The sequence below is a fragment of the Adiantum capillus-veneris genome, chromosome 12, assembly GCF_014529385.1.
Source record: "Adiantum capillus-veneris isolate H3 chromosome 12, ASM1452938v2, whole genome shotgun sequence".
Classification (NCBI taxonomy): Eukaryota; Viridiplantae; Streptophyta; class Polypodiopsida; order Polypodiales; family Pteridaceae; genus Adiantum; species Adiantum capillus-veneris.
Window position 1 is genome coordinate 156,406,867 of NC_140942.1, and position 16,355 is coordinate 156,423,221.

Consider the following 16,355-nt stretch of genomic DNA (forward strand, 5'->3'; position numbering starts at 1 on the left):
CACCTTTCAGCAACCTATAGCTGGTTCTAATGGGCAGGGAAGCAACCTACAGGCTATGCAACAGGTCTTCCCACCACCTTCAGTACACCCTGGCTATTTTGGAGGTGGATCGGTATTCCAGAGCATGGCTAGTCATGCACCTGGAAATCAGTTTTACACGCCAGGAACAGTGTTCGGGGGTGCTCAAACGATGATGCCTAACCCCATGTATGGTGTCACGGGCATGCTACCAGGGTTTCAGAGCACTCAGGGCCAATTTGCGATGCCACAGGCAAATTTTGGTATGGCTGGAATTACAAATCAGCGGCCAAATATGGCATTTCCAGGTCAACTTGATTGCGGCCAGGGAACACAAATGAACCCTAACAGTCTTCCCATGTTTCAGTCACTTCCATATGACAATTTGACGCCGCTGGAGAGGCCAACTCCGTACAAAGAAGGTGGCAAAGGTGTGTCTTTCACGACCTTTACAGGGTTTGATGACAGGAAGAAGGCTCTCTCATTCCTCCAGCAGTTTGACAAGGCCTATGCAGGGGGAAACTTTAGAGACGCTTCAAAGGTCCGCAAGACGGCCACTTTCTTGACAGGGAATGCGGGACAATGGTGGACAACTTTATTGCTTCAAGGGCAAGCTCCGTCCACATGGATTTATTTCAAGCAGATTTTTGCAGCAGCATGGTTATCTGATGACTTTGAAGCAGATGTCATGACAGAATGGCACCAGTTTAATGCTGCCACTTGCAGAAATCTGAATGATTACAATCGGAGGTTTTGGACAGCTCTACTTCCAGTAACTTCCTATAGGTTTGTGCCATTGACAGAACAGATTGAAAAATACTGTTGTGGCCTACCTAAAGGATTGAGAAAGTACTGTACGAAGACAAAAGTCACTACTTTGACGCAGCTCATCGAGGTAGCAAACACTGGCAATGGTTTGCTCAAGGGAGAAGATTGTGAATTTAACACTGGCGTCAAGGCACGATCAGGCAAGAAAAATTCAAGCAAAGAAGCACGTTCCCAATGAGGCTCCTAGAGGGACTCAGGAGTCAGCCAACGCAGGGAAAGATAAAGCTACGGCTGAATCAGAAAAAGGACCAATAAAGAAATGGAAAAGATGTTTTCCTCGCAAGTCAGAAGAGCAAAAGAAGGTCCCGAGGACGGAGAACAAATGCTTTATATGTGAGCAGCCCGGCCACATTGCTTACAATTGTCCTACAAAGAAAAGGCCAGCTGATTCTGATGACAAGGAAGACAAGAAAGGAAAGAAGCCCATGGCTGGTCTAGTGCCATATATGGTGGGCGACAAGCCAAATTCAGATGCAAGTGAGCTTTGCAGAGCATGGGGAAAGGTCAGGGATCAAACAGTGCTTATCTTCTTTGATCCAGGTGCCAAAGCCAACTTCATTTCCCCAGAATTGGCTTCAAAGTTGGGAATCAAACCTGAAGAGATGGGGTATACAGCAGAGGCAGGTTTGGCATGTCCTGGCCATACAGAGGCTGTGACACCCATCATCGGAAAGGTGCGCCTACATATCCAGTCCTATGTAGATGCTGAAGAATTTTACATCATGCCACTGGACGGATGTGATGTGTTGTTAGGTATTCCTTGGTTGTTTCGTGTACAGGGAATCATGGATGCCTACAACAAAAAGATCACTGTACAGAGCAGGGGAAAGACTCACATTCTGGATGTAAAGCTTAGAGGGGAGTCTATTCTCACTGTATCAGCTTCTGCTATTACTTCTGTAATGAAAAAGCATCTTTCTGCGTACTTGGTTTTTGCACGTGAAGTGTCAGATTGTGATGAATCAAATTTATCTGTGCTAGATAAAAAAAGGTAAATGTTTTTACAACAGTATAGTGACTGTTTTTCTTATTCATTACCATTTCAATTACCGCCAGAGAGACCCGAGGACCATGCGATAGATTTGGTGCCAAGCAGTAGCCCACCAAATAAGCCTCCGTACAGGGTTAGTGCGGCTCAACAGAAAGAGATAATGGGCCAAGTACAGGAGTTGTTAGAAAAGGGTCTGATTCAGCCCAATTCATCTCCATTCTGTTCTCCAGTGTTATTGGTGCAGAAAAAGGATGGCTCATGGCGTATGTGCATCGACTACCGTGCACTGAACAAGAATACCATCAAGAATAGGTTCCCTATACCTAGAATTGATGATATTATGGACAAATTAGAAGGAGCAACTATGTTTAGCAGGATAGATCTAAAGAGTGGGTATCATCAGATCCGCATTAGATCAGAGGATGTGCACAAGACTGATTTTAGAACGACGTTTTGCCTTTACGAATTTTTAGTGATGCCCTTTGGTCTCACAAATGCTCCTGCTACGTTCAATAGGATGATGGATCAAATTTCCGTCCACACCAGCAGTTTGTTGATACATTCTTTGATGACATGATAGTTGTTGGAATTAGGGTTGCAGAGAAACACACACAGCTTGGAGAAGACGAAGGAAGCTCAAGACACACAATAGAGTGTGTTACTTAGTGTGCAATGGAAAGATAGATAGCCCTAGAGTGATGGGCGTATATACAATGCACGGGGGAAAAAACCTCCTAAAGAGGGAAAAAATGCCCCGGCGGTCCTAGTGTGTTCACACACATCACTACCACATGTATATGGTAACAAATCCCCCCTGAGTGATGCGGTGAACGAGAGCTGGCACATGAGTAAAGGGAAGTGCCATGCCCTGAGGACAGGATCAGTCCACAAAGGGGAGTAAGCCCAAAGCTTTGCGGAAAGCTTCAAGCTTCTCACGAGACAATGCCTTTGTGAAAAGATCTGCAAGGTTGTCCTGTGTTGGCACATAAGCCAAGCTGATCTCTCCTGCTGAGAGCCTCTCCCTAACATAGTGGTAATGCACCTCAATGTGCTTTGTGCGAGCATGAAAAACTGGGTTCCTCGCAACTGCCAATGCGCTCTGACTGTCAGTGTAGATAGTGTTGGCAGTGTCCTGTCCAACACCCAAGTCAGCCATAAGGCGTCTGAGCCATACACACTCAACCGTAGCTGTGAAGACTGCCCTGTACTCAGCCTCACAACTCGAAGTGGCCACAGTAGGTTGCTTCTTGCTCAACCATGATATACATGAACTGCCAAGCATGAAACAAAAACCACTTGTGGACACTTGCGTGTCAAAACAACCAGCCCAATCTGAGTCCGAAAAAGCATGTAAGTCTGGCGGCAATGATCCCCCCTTGGGATAAAACAAGCCAAGATGTAAAGTGCCACTAAGGTAGCGGAAAATCCTCTTGACAGCCTGCCAATGCTTAGACCCTGGGCTATGCATAAATCTGCTAACCTGCGAGACTGCAAACTGAATATCTGGCCTTGTGTTGCATACATAAATGAGGCAGCCAACAGCAGTTTGGTAAAGAGTGACATCAGCAGGATCACCAACATCATGTAGACTCAACTTCAAACCTGTTTCCATGGGAGTGGCAATAGGTTTGCAATCCTCAAGTCCAAACTTACATAGCAATGTCTCTATGTAACTTTTCTGACACAAGGCAATACCACCATCACACTGCTTAAACTGTATACCCAAGTAATGATGCAACAGCCCCAAATCTTTCATCTTGAAAGTAGCATTCAAATCAGCCTTAAATTCAGTAATATGTCTCTCATTTGGTCCAGTGATCAGCAAATCATCAACATAAAGAACCACAATGAGAAATACATCATCCTCACGCTTTACATACAATGTGCTTTCTGTTGGACTGTTACGAAAGCCTCGTTTAACCAAATGAGTGTCAGCTTTCTCATACCAAGCACGAGGAGATTGCTTCAACCCATACAAAGCCTTCTTACATTTGCACACTTTGTCCTCTTGTCCTTTTATGACAAAACCGCGAGGCTGCGTTACATAAACTTCCTCAAATATGTCACCATTCAAGAAAGCAGTAACAATGTCTGATTGATGTACATCCCAACCAAAATGAGCTGCCAATGCACATAGAAAACGCACAGTAGTCATACGACAAGTGGGAGCAAAAGTCTCTTCATAATCTATGCCTTTTTGTTGTGCATAACCCTTTGCAACAAGTCGAGCCTTATGGCGATCGATCTCACCATCCGGCTTGCGTTTCAACTTGTAAACCTACTTCGTACCAATGGCCTTTTTGCCAGGAGGCAAATCACATAAAGTCCATGTGTCATTCTCTATAAGTGCATCATATTCTGATTTCATGGCAGCAATCCAATTTTCTGAATTCTGTGCTTCATCAAAAGACAGAGGCTCCACAACATCATGTAAACTAGACACAGCCAAAGCATAACAATCTGATGCATAAGATGCATGGCGAGAGCCTGAACGAGTACGACTAGATAAAGGTGCATCCAATTTACTGTCACGCAAAGTGTGCACCAGCCATTTTGGCATACCTCTAGCCTGCTCATTTTCAGCCCTTTCCTCATCAAGTACATCATGTACATCTGCATCAGTAATAGGCTGTTCTAAAACATTTTCAGAAACCCCCATAGGCTGTACATTTGCCTCATTGGAACTTACATTCGTATTTCCACCACTGAAAAGAGGCAACAAAGTGTCATAAATGTCCTGTGAGCTTACATTACTGTCTCTAGTACATGACAGCAAGGGCTGAACAGAGTCTTCCACAAACACTACATCCCGTGAAACCAGAATACGTTTTGTTTGCGAATGATACAACCTGTAACCTTTGCTTTCAGCACTATAACCAACAAAAATACATTTGACAGCCTTATCATCCAATTTTCTGTGCTGCACTTGTGGCACCAAAGCATATGCCAAACAGCCAAAAACGCGCATGTGCTCAATAGAAGGTTTTCTATCATGCCATGCTTCATATGGAGTAATAGACTGCAAAGCTTTCGTAGGACACCTGTTAAGTACATAAGTGGCACACATGATGGCCTCAAGCCAAAAAGAATGCGGCAAAGCTTGACTTTTGACCATACATCGTGCCATTTCCGTTAGTGACCTGTTTTTCCTCTCAGCAACACCATTTTGCTGAGGTGTATAAGGCACTGTACATTGGTGTTTTATCCCACGACTAGCCAGAAATGCATTAAATTCATGAGACATATACTCCCCCCCTCGATCGGAACGGAGGGTGCCCATAGTACATTTTGAAACATTTTCAGCCATAGCCAAAAATTGTTTGAAGCACATAAAAACTTCGGACTTCGCTTTAAGCGGAAATACCCATGCATGCCTGGAGTAATCATCAATGAAAGTCACGAAGTACAGGTAATTGCCCAAAGACGGAGTTTGCATGGGCCCACAAACATCACTATGCACAAGCTGCAACCTGCATGTGGCCCTAACTGAACCATCCTTTGGAAACTTAGAACGCTGCATTTTACCCAGAATACAGCCTTCACAAACATGTTTGACAGGTGCTTCAAGAGGCGGCAAAGAAGCAACCATATCAGATTTCTGCAAACGCAGATAACTGGCAAAATTCAGATGACCAAAACGTGCATGCCAAAGTTTTGCATCTGAAATAGCCCTTGAATCTACAACAGCATTTGCAAAATTTTGTCCACACTTGTCATACAAAGTGAGCTTATACAGCCCACGGCACAAAAGCCCAGATGCAACAATTTCATCACCAAAACTGAGATCATGAACTGTACATCTGTCATCCACAAATTTGACTACAAGTCCAAGTCTAGCAAGTGCGGATACAGACAAGAGATTCTTCTTGATCCCAGGTACATAAAGTGCATCAACAAGTGTGAAGGAACTGCCATTAGCAGCAGTGAGCACAATCTTTCCAACTCCCTGAACTGGATAAGAGGCGTTGTTGGCACAAGTGACTGAATTCCCATGAGGGACAGACTCGAGAGAGGTAAACAATTCACGATGTGAGGTAATGTGCTTTGTAGCACCACTGTCGAAATACCACACATGTGAATCTGCAGCAACTGACAAGCATGCATCATGGACAGCAGGATTGTAAGTGCACTCTGCGCTAAAAGCCCATTCTGCATCAACATCAGCATCACAATCTCCTTTCACAGAAGACTCAACAATGGCTGCATTTGTAGTGGAACCAGCATTTGCAGTGGAACCACCCTCTTTCTTCTTAGCCTCTTTGGCCTTCAACTTAGGACACGACTTGATCAAGTGATCATTGGCTTTACAATAATGGCAACGCATCTTCTTTTTGCCCTTATCACCAGAATTGCCAGACGAAGTACTGCCACCAAAAGCATTCGGAACAGAATTTTTGCCACTCGCAGCAGAACCATAAGAAGTGGCTGCATTACTGTTACCACCCTTTCTTTGAGAAGCAATAAGAGCCTGTTCAACTGCACGCTGCCTAGTCCTGTTTTTTCTAGAAAGTGACTCTTGCAACAGCAATGTGCATAATGCATCAAACTTGACAACTTCAGGATTTCCTTGGGTCATGAGTCTCCAAGTACTAGCAAAAGTCTGGTAGGAATCTGGTAAGGCATCAAGAACAGTCTGCACAAGGGAACTGTCCGAAATGACTTCACCTGCAGAAATGAGTTGCTCATTGATATCCTTGACACTAGCAAGGAAAGTGTCCATATCATCTTCCTCATGCATAATCTTCGACTCTAGCTCTTTACGCAGCAAAGCAATTTTAGCCTCATTGCGGCTTGCATAAAGACCTGCTAGAATATCCCAAGCCTGTTTTGCAGATTTTGCTGAACGGATGTGAGGAATAATGGTGCGCTTCACAGAAAACGCAATCAATGCATGAGCCTGCGCATCCTTAACATCCCAACGAGCTTGTTCTGCCGTAGGCAAAACAACTCTAACAGCTGCAATCCTTGCAGCAAGACCTACAACATCCTCAACATCGCCTACATCTTGAGAACCAGGACGTACAGCAATGCCCTGCACAATGTTCCAAACACCTTTTGACACAAGAACATGTTGCATCATATAAGCCCACATAGGGTAGTTGTCCCCATCCAACCTGTCCTCAGCAGCAAACATCTTGAACACATCTGTGTTGTTGTTGTCAGCCATGGTAAATGCCGCACCTGATGTGAAAACTGCTCGAAAATAGGAGAAATAGAGCGGGAACAACTTGTGCTATATAGCACAAACCGTAGAAGACTATAAGGCACCTGTTATGCAGAAAACGGCACTGACAGAAAATCTGCACAAAATGACGAAATAGCCTGTGCAGTACTGCCCGTAGTGGAAACGGAGGCCGAAATGAGCCCAAATCAAAATTCTGAGCAGACCAAGCTCTTTGAGCTTCCCCAAAATATTTGTCGACCTGCGAACGCTCGCTAAAGCTCACTGAAATCGGAGAAAGTGAGCAGGCGTGTGCTGGAGGAGCTGGCGACTAAGCCCGGGAGGACGTGACCTGCTCTGATACCAATTGTTGGAATTAGGGTTGCAGAGAAACACACACAACTTGGAGAAGACGAAGGAAGCTCAAGGCACACAATAGAGAGTGTGTTACTTAGTGTGCAATGGAAAGATAGATAGCCCTAGAGTGATGGGCGTATATACAATGCACGGGGGAAAAAACCTCCTAAAGAGGGAAAAAATGCCCCGGCGGTCCTAGTGTGTTCACACACATCACATGTATATGGTAACAATAGTCTACTCAAAGAATGAAGAGGAGCATAGGCATCACTTGGCCATTGTGTTCAAAGAGCTACGCAGTCATAGGTTGCTCATCAATGCAAAGAAAAGTGAATTTTTTCTGGAAGAGATTCACTTTCTGAGACACATTGTCTCAAAGGATGGTGTCAAAATGGATCCTGCAAAAGTTGAAGCGATCAAGTCATGGCCAAATTTGAAGACGGTGCACGATGTCCGAAGCTTATTGGGACTATACTCCTATTACAGAAGGTTTATCCGAAATTTCGCTGAGATTGCTTCACCTTTACATGCTCTTCAAAAGAAGGTTGTCACCTTTAGATGGACACAAAAAGAGATTTCAGCTTTTAATCTCTTAAAGGAAAAGATGACTTCAGATCCAGTCATTGTGTTGCCAGATCTTAGGAAGTCATTTGTGGTCCAGTGCGACGCCTGTGGTAGTAGCATTGGTGCTGTGCTAATGCAAGATGGCAGGGTAGTAGCCTATGAGAGCAGAATTTTGCAAGGGCCAGAGATGACCATGCAGGTCTATGAGAAAGAGTTACTGGCTGTGATTCATGCGCTCTTAAGTCGGAAACACTACCTGCTAGGTGCAAATTTCGTTGTCCAAACGGACCATCAGACCTTGCGGTACTTCTTGACACAGACAAAGTTATCTGAGAAGCATATGCGATGGGCAAATATCTTGTCAATGTTCCATTTTCAGATTGTGCATGTGGAAGGCAAGAAGAACGTTGTGGCTGATGCCTTGTCAAGGAAGCCACAAATTTCAGCTCTGTCAATTCCTTATCATCATGAACTTGATGATATGAGAGAACAGTATGCAAATGATGAAGATTTTGCAAGGGTCTTCGAGCAACTAATGGATGGACAACGTCATGAACACTATCTTCTCAAAGATGGGTTCATGATGATGCATGGCAGATTGTGTGTCACAAAGCCATTGCGACGCAAAGTGATGGAAGAGAGTCATGTCCCACCGTATGCAGGGCATCGTGGTATCGATGCTACAGTTAAAGCGGTTGAGACATTCTTCTATTGGCCTACATTGAGAAGGGATGTGGATGCCTTTGTGCGAGAATGCCTAATATGCCAAAAGGTCAAGTTTGACAGGCAAAAGGCACCAGGGTTATTGCAACCACTACCTATTCCAGATAAACCATGGGAAAGTATTGCTATGGATTTTATCTTTGATCTTCCGAGAACGCAGACAGGAAACGATGGTATTTGAACCATTATTTGCAGATTCAACAAACAGGCTCATTTTATTCCTGTCAGGAAGAAGATAAAGCCAGATCAGATGGCACGCTTGTTTATGAGCAATATTTTCAAGTATCATGGCATGCCACAGTCGATTGTTAGCGACCGTGATCCACGCATGACAAGTTTGTTCTGGAGAGGCTTGTTTGAGAATATGGGCACCACGCTCAAATTCTCTTCGTCATTTCATCCTCAAACAGATGGCCATTCAGAAGAGGAAAATTCTACTGTCCTAGATCTGCTAAAGTGTTATGTGTCAGAGCATAAAGGAAAGTGGGAGCAGTATTTGCCATTGGTGGAGTAGCATACAATAATACAGTGCATTCATCAACTGGCAAGGCACCCTTTGAGATAGTTGAAGGTGGCAAGAAAGTTCCTCCCATACTGCATACAAAAGACAAGATATTTGAAGCAGATAAGTATGTTCAGGACATGGATGAAAGGTACAAGAAGGTCAAAGTGGCCTTGGAAAGGACTCAGGCAAAGCAAAAGAAAGCAGCTGATCGTCACCGTCGTGAAGTGGTATATTCACTTGGTGATTGGGTGCTTTTACGCTTTGAAAAGGCAAGGTTAAAGAACATGAAGGGCAAGGAAAGATTGTTTCCAAAGCTCAGCATGCATTACTATGGGCCTTTTCAAGTATGCGACATAATCAGTGATGTTGCATATAGACTGAAATTGCCTGACAGTTGGAAGATTCACAATGTGTTTCATGTGAGTCTTCTCAGACCCTATGTGGGTGATGTGGCAGAAGATATGCCAGCTGAAGATCAGCCGGAAGTCGAGGAACTTGACGAGATCTTGGTCCCTGAACAGATTTTGGCACACAAAGAAAGGAAAGTGAAAGGCAAGGTTGCTAGGCGTTACTTGGTAAAGTTCAGAAACTATCCACCAATGGATGCTAAGTGGATGGAAGAAGGTGAACTTGCAGAGTCACCAACTGTGTTATCACTTTACCTTGAAGCCTTCGGTTTGCAACCTACCTTGACCCCATGAGTTTCAGAGCTACATGGATTGTCAGTGTGACAATGGCTTTTGAAACAAATGATGTACATAGTATTTAAAGTGAGCTCAAATGAAATACCTGTTACATGAATGTTAGAGCTGTACAGATTGTCAGTTTGGCAATTGCTCTTATGGAATGTCCAAAAGTTTGGTTAGTGCTATAGAAGTGAGTATTTCTTGTCAATTTGTCAAGGATACAGTAATTGCTTCTATTAAAGAGTACATGTGTAACTGCATTCTTAAACTGTCGGTTTGGGTATGCTTGAAAGTGTTACGGGATCCAACGTGTACTATAAGACAGTGGCAAAATGTGCAGCTACCATTTTGTCATTGGAAAGTTAGTGACTCAAAGCAATGGCAGAGTGCGAAGCTACCACGATGTCATTGGGACAAGGTTCACACGCAGCCAATACATGAGTCGACGAGGTGTTGAATACACCAGGGTTGACAATGAGCATGTATGTGTCGTATATGTGTCGACAGGTGTTGAATACATCAGTGTTGACAGTAAGCATGTACGACATAGATGCAAACAAGGACGTTTGAGATTTCAAGAGGGGGGTATGTCACCAGCGAGTGACTACTATCTATCCTTTTTGTTGATTTCTTTCTTATTATCTATTTACTTTCACTTTTTGGAAACACCCCTCGGGAAATCTAACTGCCCTGCATTGCATAGCTAGTGTGGAACTGTCCAGAGGGAGTCCAGGCCTGAGGGCAAGAGAGCACTAAGGTTGGACAAGGACTATGGTTAGCAAAGTGGGGTCATTGACTAGCCAAAGTGGAATCCTTTGCTACAGAGGCTACATTTCAGTTCTAGATGTGGCCGCAGTGTACAAAGAGGGTCGGATGACCTAGAAAGATACAATGGCAGCATCTCCTAAAATTTAGGGAACTACTATTTTGGGACCTGAAAATGTGTTGACGTCATTACCTCCGAAATGACAAAGGGAACATTTTCTTACTCTGCCGTGAAGTCAACTGGGCAGCCGGTTGGGAGATTTTTAGGCGGCAACCCCAAAACGGGAAAATGCTTATAAATGTGCCAAGTGGCACAATTCTGTGCACTTTCCTCGTACAGAAAATTGGGCGCTGATTTTTAAGCTGGGAGAGGCTCATTTTCAGTTTTTGTCACAGGTTAAGAGCTATGGAGTGCTTGCTTTCCCTCCTATGTACAGTGCGGTGCCAGGAGTGATGCCCTGCACGCTACGCACTGCCCTCTCTCTCCCCTTTGGCAGTATGTTATGCCCCACTAGTGGGCTCTTCATTTGACCAATGTACAGTTGTGTGGGTTCATGCGCGATTGCCGAGGCAAGAGCCTCTTGCACAGGTACTGGATTAGCTAACGGCTAATCCCCCCGCAGGTACAGGTGAATTCGGAGAGGTTTCACGCCAGAAATCTCGTCCGATTCAAAGGGCAAGTAGCCCTACAGGTGCGGGAGCTCGAGGACTTGCTACGGATGCGACCGGCATGCGAAACGGAGCCCGAAACAGTGAATTACAGCCTGCTGTGTAGTTTTGCAGGTTTAGGGTTTTGGCCCTAAACGGACCCTAATACCCCCAGGAGGTTCGGGGACGCAAGGGGACCGCTGTACAGGTGATCTGGCGCATTTTCAGGGCTGAAAACAGAGAATTCAGCGTGCTGCAGATTCTCGCCAAGTTTTGCAAAGTGCCCGTATGCGTCGGGAAAGTCAGTCAATGCGTGGGAATACTGACTGTGAAGTGTCCTAGTACAGTTATGCTGCCGAAATCGGGCTGGAACAGTGGAATTTCAGCCGAGCTTGTGCGGGGCAGCTTGTAGGGATTCACAACGTTTATTCCCTCTTTTGAACAATAAAGAAATACCGAAAGGGGCGCCTAAGTTAGGGGCCAGTCTGGTGTCCGTCTACTCATACAGGTGCAATCTAGCAGCCTGTATCCCTCTCCCCTTTGTTGTGTCTTGAAAGTACAGGTAAAATAGACGACTAATAATGGGTGAAAGCTAAATCAAAGTTTGAAGTAAAGTCTACCGCCCTTTTTGGATTGAATAGGCCGGTTACACATACATACACTTGCAGATTGCTATTCGTGCCCATTCGGTGGGTGGTACGCGATAGAAGTTCGTCTACAAGGAGATCTAGTTGCAGCCGAGATCACCACCGAATTCATCTTTTCCGCCGCACCTTTGACAATTTTGAGCCTCCTTGAAACTCTCAATGGTCGCTCCATCAATGTTGTGGTGGACAACGGTTGCTCCAATTATTTTGTCAACATTCAGATAGTTTGACAACTTAGCTTGCCAACTCGGAAGACATCACAGTTATATGAGGTGAAGTTAGCAGATGGATCATTTTTAACTTGTGATGAGACAGTTCGACGGATGCAGTTCGATATTTGAAATTATGCAGATCAACTAGATTTTGAGGTCATGCCTTTATATTATGACGATATGATTCTTGGTGAGCGTTGGTTGTTCCAATATGATCCAATAATTAGCTTTTGAGGACATACCATCGATTTGTTCAAAGATAGACGTGAATTGATGCACATGGGCTTTATCATATGGAACGAGTGATTCAAGCCTCATGTGTAAAAGTCAAACAGCATGATACAGTGGATTATAAAACAGATATGATTCCTAATGCAAATGCAGAACTTATTATTATTGACAAATTTTTGAATTCATTAACTTTTGCTCAATCAATTGATGAAGATAAAAATGATTTCAAGCAGAAAGTAATACTTTGTTGCCAAACAAAGATGTGATTATAAACTTTGAGTCAAAGATTCTTCGATGGACGATGGAGTGCTAATTGCAAGTCCTAAAGTGACAATATCCAAAGATGATTAGGAAGAATTCCTTATTGGAAGATGATTGCAATCTCCATTAAAACTCCTCCCCGATGATTAGTAGAGTTTGAGCTCAAGTAACTCTCTTAGAAGAATGCCTTAAGCAAATTTTCTCTTCGCTAAATACTCAGCATGAAGTCCTATGGCTTTTGAAGATCAGTCTCTTGTTGTAATCTAAATTCCTTTAAAAAGTCTTTGAATGATGCAATGACATTGACTTTAGCAATCAAAGCAAAAAGGTTTCGTAAGAAGCAAAAGTTCGAAACAAAGTTCCACACAAAAACTTCCAATTTTCAAAGACTCGATTCTTTTCCTGAGTTCTATTAACATCAGAATTCATTTCTTTAGACGAGGCTTTCAATTTGATGGGAGGAAATGTCACAATTGTGACATGTACTCCATCCATATGTTACCTTCTTTCGCTTATCATGTTGCACATACAAAGATGGACCAGAATGGAGACCACCGTCGTCAAAAGGATGCATCTCTTCGCCCAACGGCTACACCTCTTCATTGAATGGTTGTACCCTTACGCCAAATAAGCATGTCTCTACAGTGACCAATCACAACTATTGGTCAAAAGATGTAACTATTAGGCTAGAGTAATGTCTCTTCGTCAATAGACACGCCTCTTCATATGTGTCTCTTTATCTCCTATAGAGTGGAGGCCATGTATGCAGTTCAATCAATCAAATCAATTCAACAAGTGTTCTCGTCAATAGACATGCCTCTTCATATGTGTCTTTTCATCTCCTATATAAAGGAGGCCGTGTATGTAGTTCAATCAATCAAACCAATTCAAGAAGTGTTCTTGTCTCTTGAGCTTCAAGTTAATCTCAAGCATGAAATTTTGGTCTTAATTCTAGGATTAGCACCACTAATCCTCACACCCAAGATTGCTTCGCCGTCAGATCTACATCCTAGATCCTGGGGGGTGTGATGATCACCCTTGATCCCACCCCCTAGGCCTGTGTTAGTTACTGTAGAGGCCACATAACTGATATGCCTCACTCACGGTCGAGTGTAGCCACAAAATATCCCTCATTCCCTAATCTTCTCCTTGGAATTATTGGAGCCACCGCTGAATGGAGGAGAAACTCTAATTAAAAAATTGTGCTTTTTCTTTTATATTCTCACTGGCATGCCATGTGGAATGTCTTGAAATGGATGTACATTGTAAATCAGGAGTACCTGCAGTGGTGGACTTGCCAACACCACCTTTCCCAGAAGCTACAGCCACAACATCTCCAAAGCAAGGCTGTGCTGGTCGGGCAGTCGTACCAGAAAGCAATCTGCGAGCATTCTGAGGCACAATGACTCGAAGAGAAGACGTAAGCCTACCCATCAACCAGAAAAGGGAAAACTGAATTACACGTGTTGATTGAGAGCTTTTGTATATGCTGCAACCTTTTACTTCCACCACGGAAATCCCTGCCTGCAGTGCCCCCGACAGCACATTGCAATTTTCACATGCTGAAGAAGCACCTCTCTATATCTGCTGATCAAAAGCACCCATGCCGTGCGACACGGAGAGCGGCAATCGTTGCCAATTCCAGCTCGTTACTATACGAATTTCAGTGTTCCGGAAAAAGTATGGTACACTAAATACGCAACGTAGTTAGTTCCTGAGGGAGTGGCATCGGAAGGGGGGGGGGGGGGGGAGAAAACATCCTTTTGTTTCATGACGTGGCGCTGCCCTACCCACGTGATTATTTGACACCCCCTCTCTCACCTACCCACGTGATTATTTGACACCCCCTCTCTCAGGTAAGATCAATGGTCCCTATTAATTGGGAGCTGTTTTGCATCGTCCGATGGCGGATTAATCCCCAAGTGATCACAATTAAAGTGAACCCCAAGTAAACTTGATGTGAACATCAAGTGATCCCCGTGTGAATCCCAATCAAGATGTGATCACCTTGTGAACCCACCCATTACAAAGTGATTATAGTGTGACCTCGACCATCCCAAAGTGATCTCCAAGTGAACACCATGTGATCCCCACGCCGTCATTTTTGCTATATAAATCTATGTTCACACCTCCATTTCAAGTGGCGTGCGATAGCTTAATGGGAGAGTCATGGACACCGGTGGAGTAGGTGGTGGGTTCGAGTCGTGGGGGCTCAGCCGGTAGGAATCCTTTTATTCTTGAGAATAAGCAGACGGTCCACATCGTTCGAAGATTGTGGACCGTTGATCTCACCTGACAAGGGGGGTGTCAAATAGTCACGAGGCTTCCCTACCCTCTTTCCACCGCGCTTGTGAACACTGCCCTCCACATGGGTGCCCCTCTTTGGTCCCCACTTCTTTTCCCCTCTTCCACCGGCCTTTGTGAACCCAGCCTAAGTTCCAGCCTGCTTTTGGGGCATGGCCTGTGATGCTAACAGCCAATCATCTACGTCCTGCTTTGTTTCAATTGTATGCTATCATCCCTTGTGAACTATGGTAGCGGAGGCACACAGAGAGAGAACGATTGCCACCACCCTCGTCTGAACCCAGCCTTAGATTTCTAGGTCGGATTTCCCTAGAAGATTCTCTTTTTCCCCCTCCCTTTGCATGTCAGCACCAAGCTCTAGCCGCCCTTACTCCCACCACCACCCCCAACAACCCCTTCCCCGCGTTTACCTCCCCCTCCTCCTTGCCTCCCTCTCTTAGCCCTCGCGTACGCTCGGGAGGTTCACCGTTCAATACCCCCTGTATAATGTGCGTTCATGAGGTATTAAAAAAACCCCTCTTTTAACATTCTAGATGAATAAAATGACCCTTCATTTTAGGAAATTTTTCCAAATTTGAATTTAAAAACCTCTTATTTTAATATATCTCTTTTAAATTGCCTAAAAATTTTGCATTTCAAACTCACGTTATACATTAACACAATTACATAGTGCACCCCCCGAGCGCGTACGCCTGCAACTAGTTGCGCAAAGAGAGAGAGAGAGAGAGAGAGAGAGAGAGAGAGAGAGAGAGAGAGAGAGAGAAGCCCCTCACATGAGGCATCAGAAGAGACAACGACAGACCAGCTCAAGATTGTAGATTAGCTGCGTGAAGGTTCCCAACTCATTCGGCGTCCCTTTAGATATTTTTGTAGCCTAATCCCATGCTCTCATGTTGCCCCCCCCCAAACAACTGCTTCAGGCAGTTCACCTACTCGGCCTTGTTAGGACTTGCATTAGAGTCACTGAAGCCACTCTGACATTCTAGCAAGTAACACGGGTGCAACAGTAGCAAGAAACAACTAGATCGACATTGCAAGCAACTGTTGCGGCAGGGTCCTAGAGGACCTACAACTAATGTGTTGCTGCAATCTATCGCCCCTAGGAGAAATGTGATGAGTCTAGCAGAAGCAGTCACAATGGTAACGCTCAATTTGGGGGCAAAGGCACCGCTAGCAATGAGTGGGCGCGAGAGCAGTGGTGGTGTGTGTGTGTGTGTGTGTGTGTGTCTGAGAGAGAGAGAGAGAGAGAGAGAGAGACAGACAGAGAGAGAGTGAAGTCGATCTAGCACATGAGCAAGAGAGAGAATAGCCGATTATGAACCTGTCATCTCTCCAGTCATCGCTAGACTGAATGGAGAAGTCGGTTGTCTGCGTGAGCAAGAGAGAGAGAACTTAGAAGTCGGTTGTGAATTTGTACATGGAGGAGAGAGCGAGAGAACGCCGCCGGCTTGTAG

The 16,355-nt window shown here is 44.5% G+C and overlaps 1 protein-coding gene across 7 annotated transcripts in view; it reads right to left on the reverse strand.

Annotated features, from left to right (window-relative positions):
• LOC147446735 (iron-sulfur protein required for NADH dehydrogenase, mitochondrial-like) overlaps window positions 1-14,324 on the reverse strand; it is a 63,492-nt gene extending 49,168 nt beyond the window's left edge. For 2 of the 7 annotated variants that reach the window (XR_015189904.1, XR_015189903.1), the window contains exon 1: window positions 13,878-14,320. Coding sequence is in view for 5 of the 7 variants with exons in the window: in XM_086525907.1 (XP_086382033.1) it covers window positions 13,878-14,031 (154 nt within the window). In the remaining 2 variants the exon portion in view is untranslated. Of the gene's footprint in view, window positions 1-13,877 lie in introns of all 7 variants that reach the window. The other 5 variants (XM_086525907.1, XM_086525908.1, XM_086525910.1 and 2 more) reach the window with 3 other exon arrangements.
• Window positions 14,325-16,355: the final 2,031 nt, after the last annotated feature.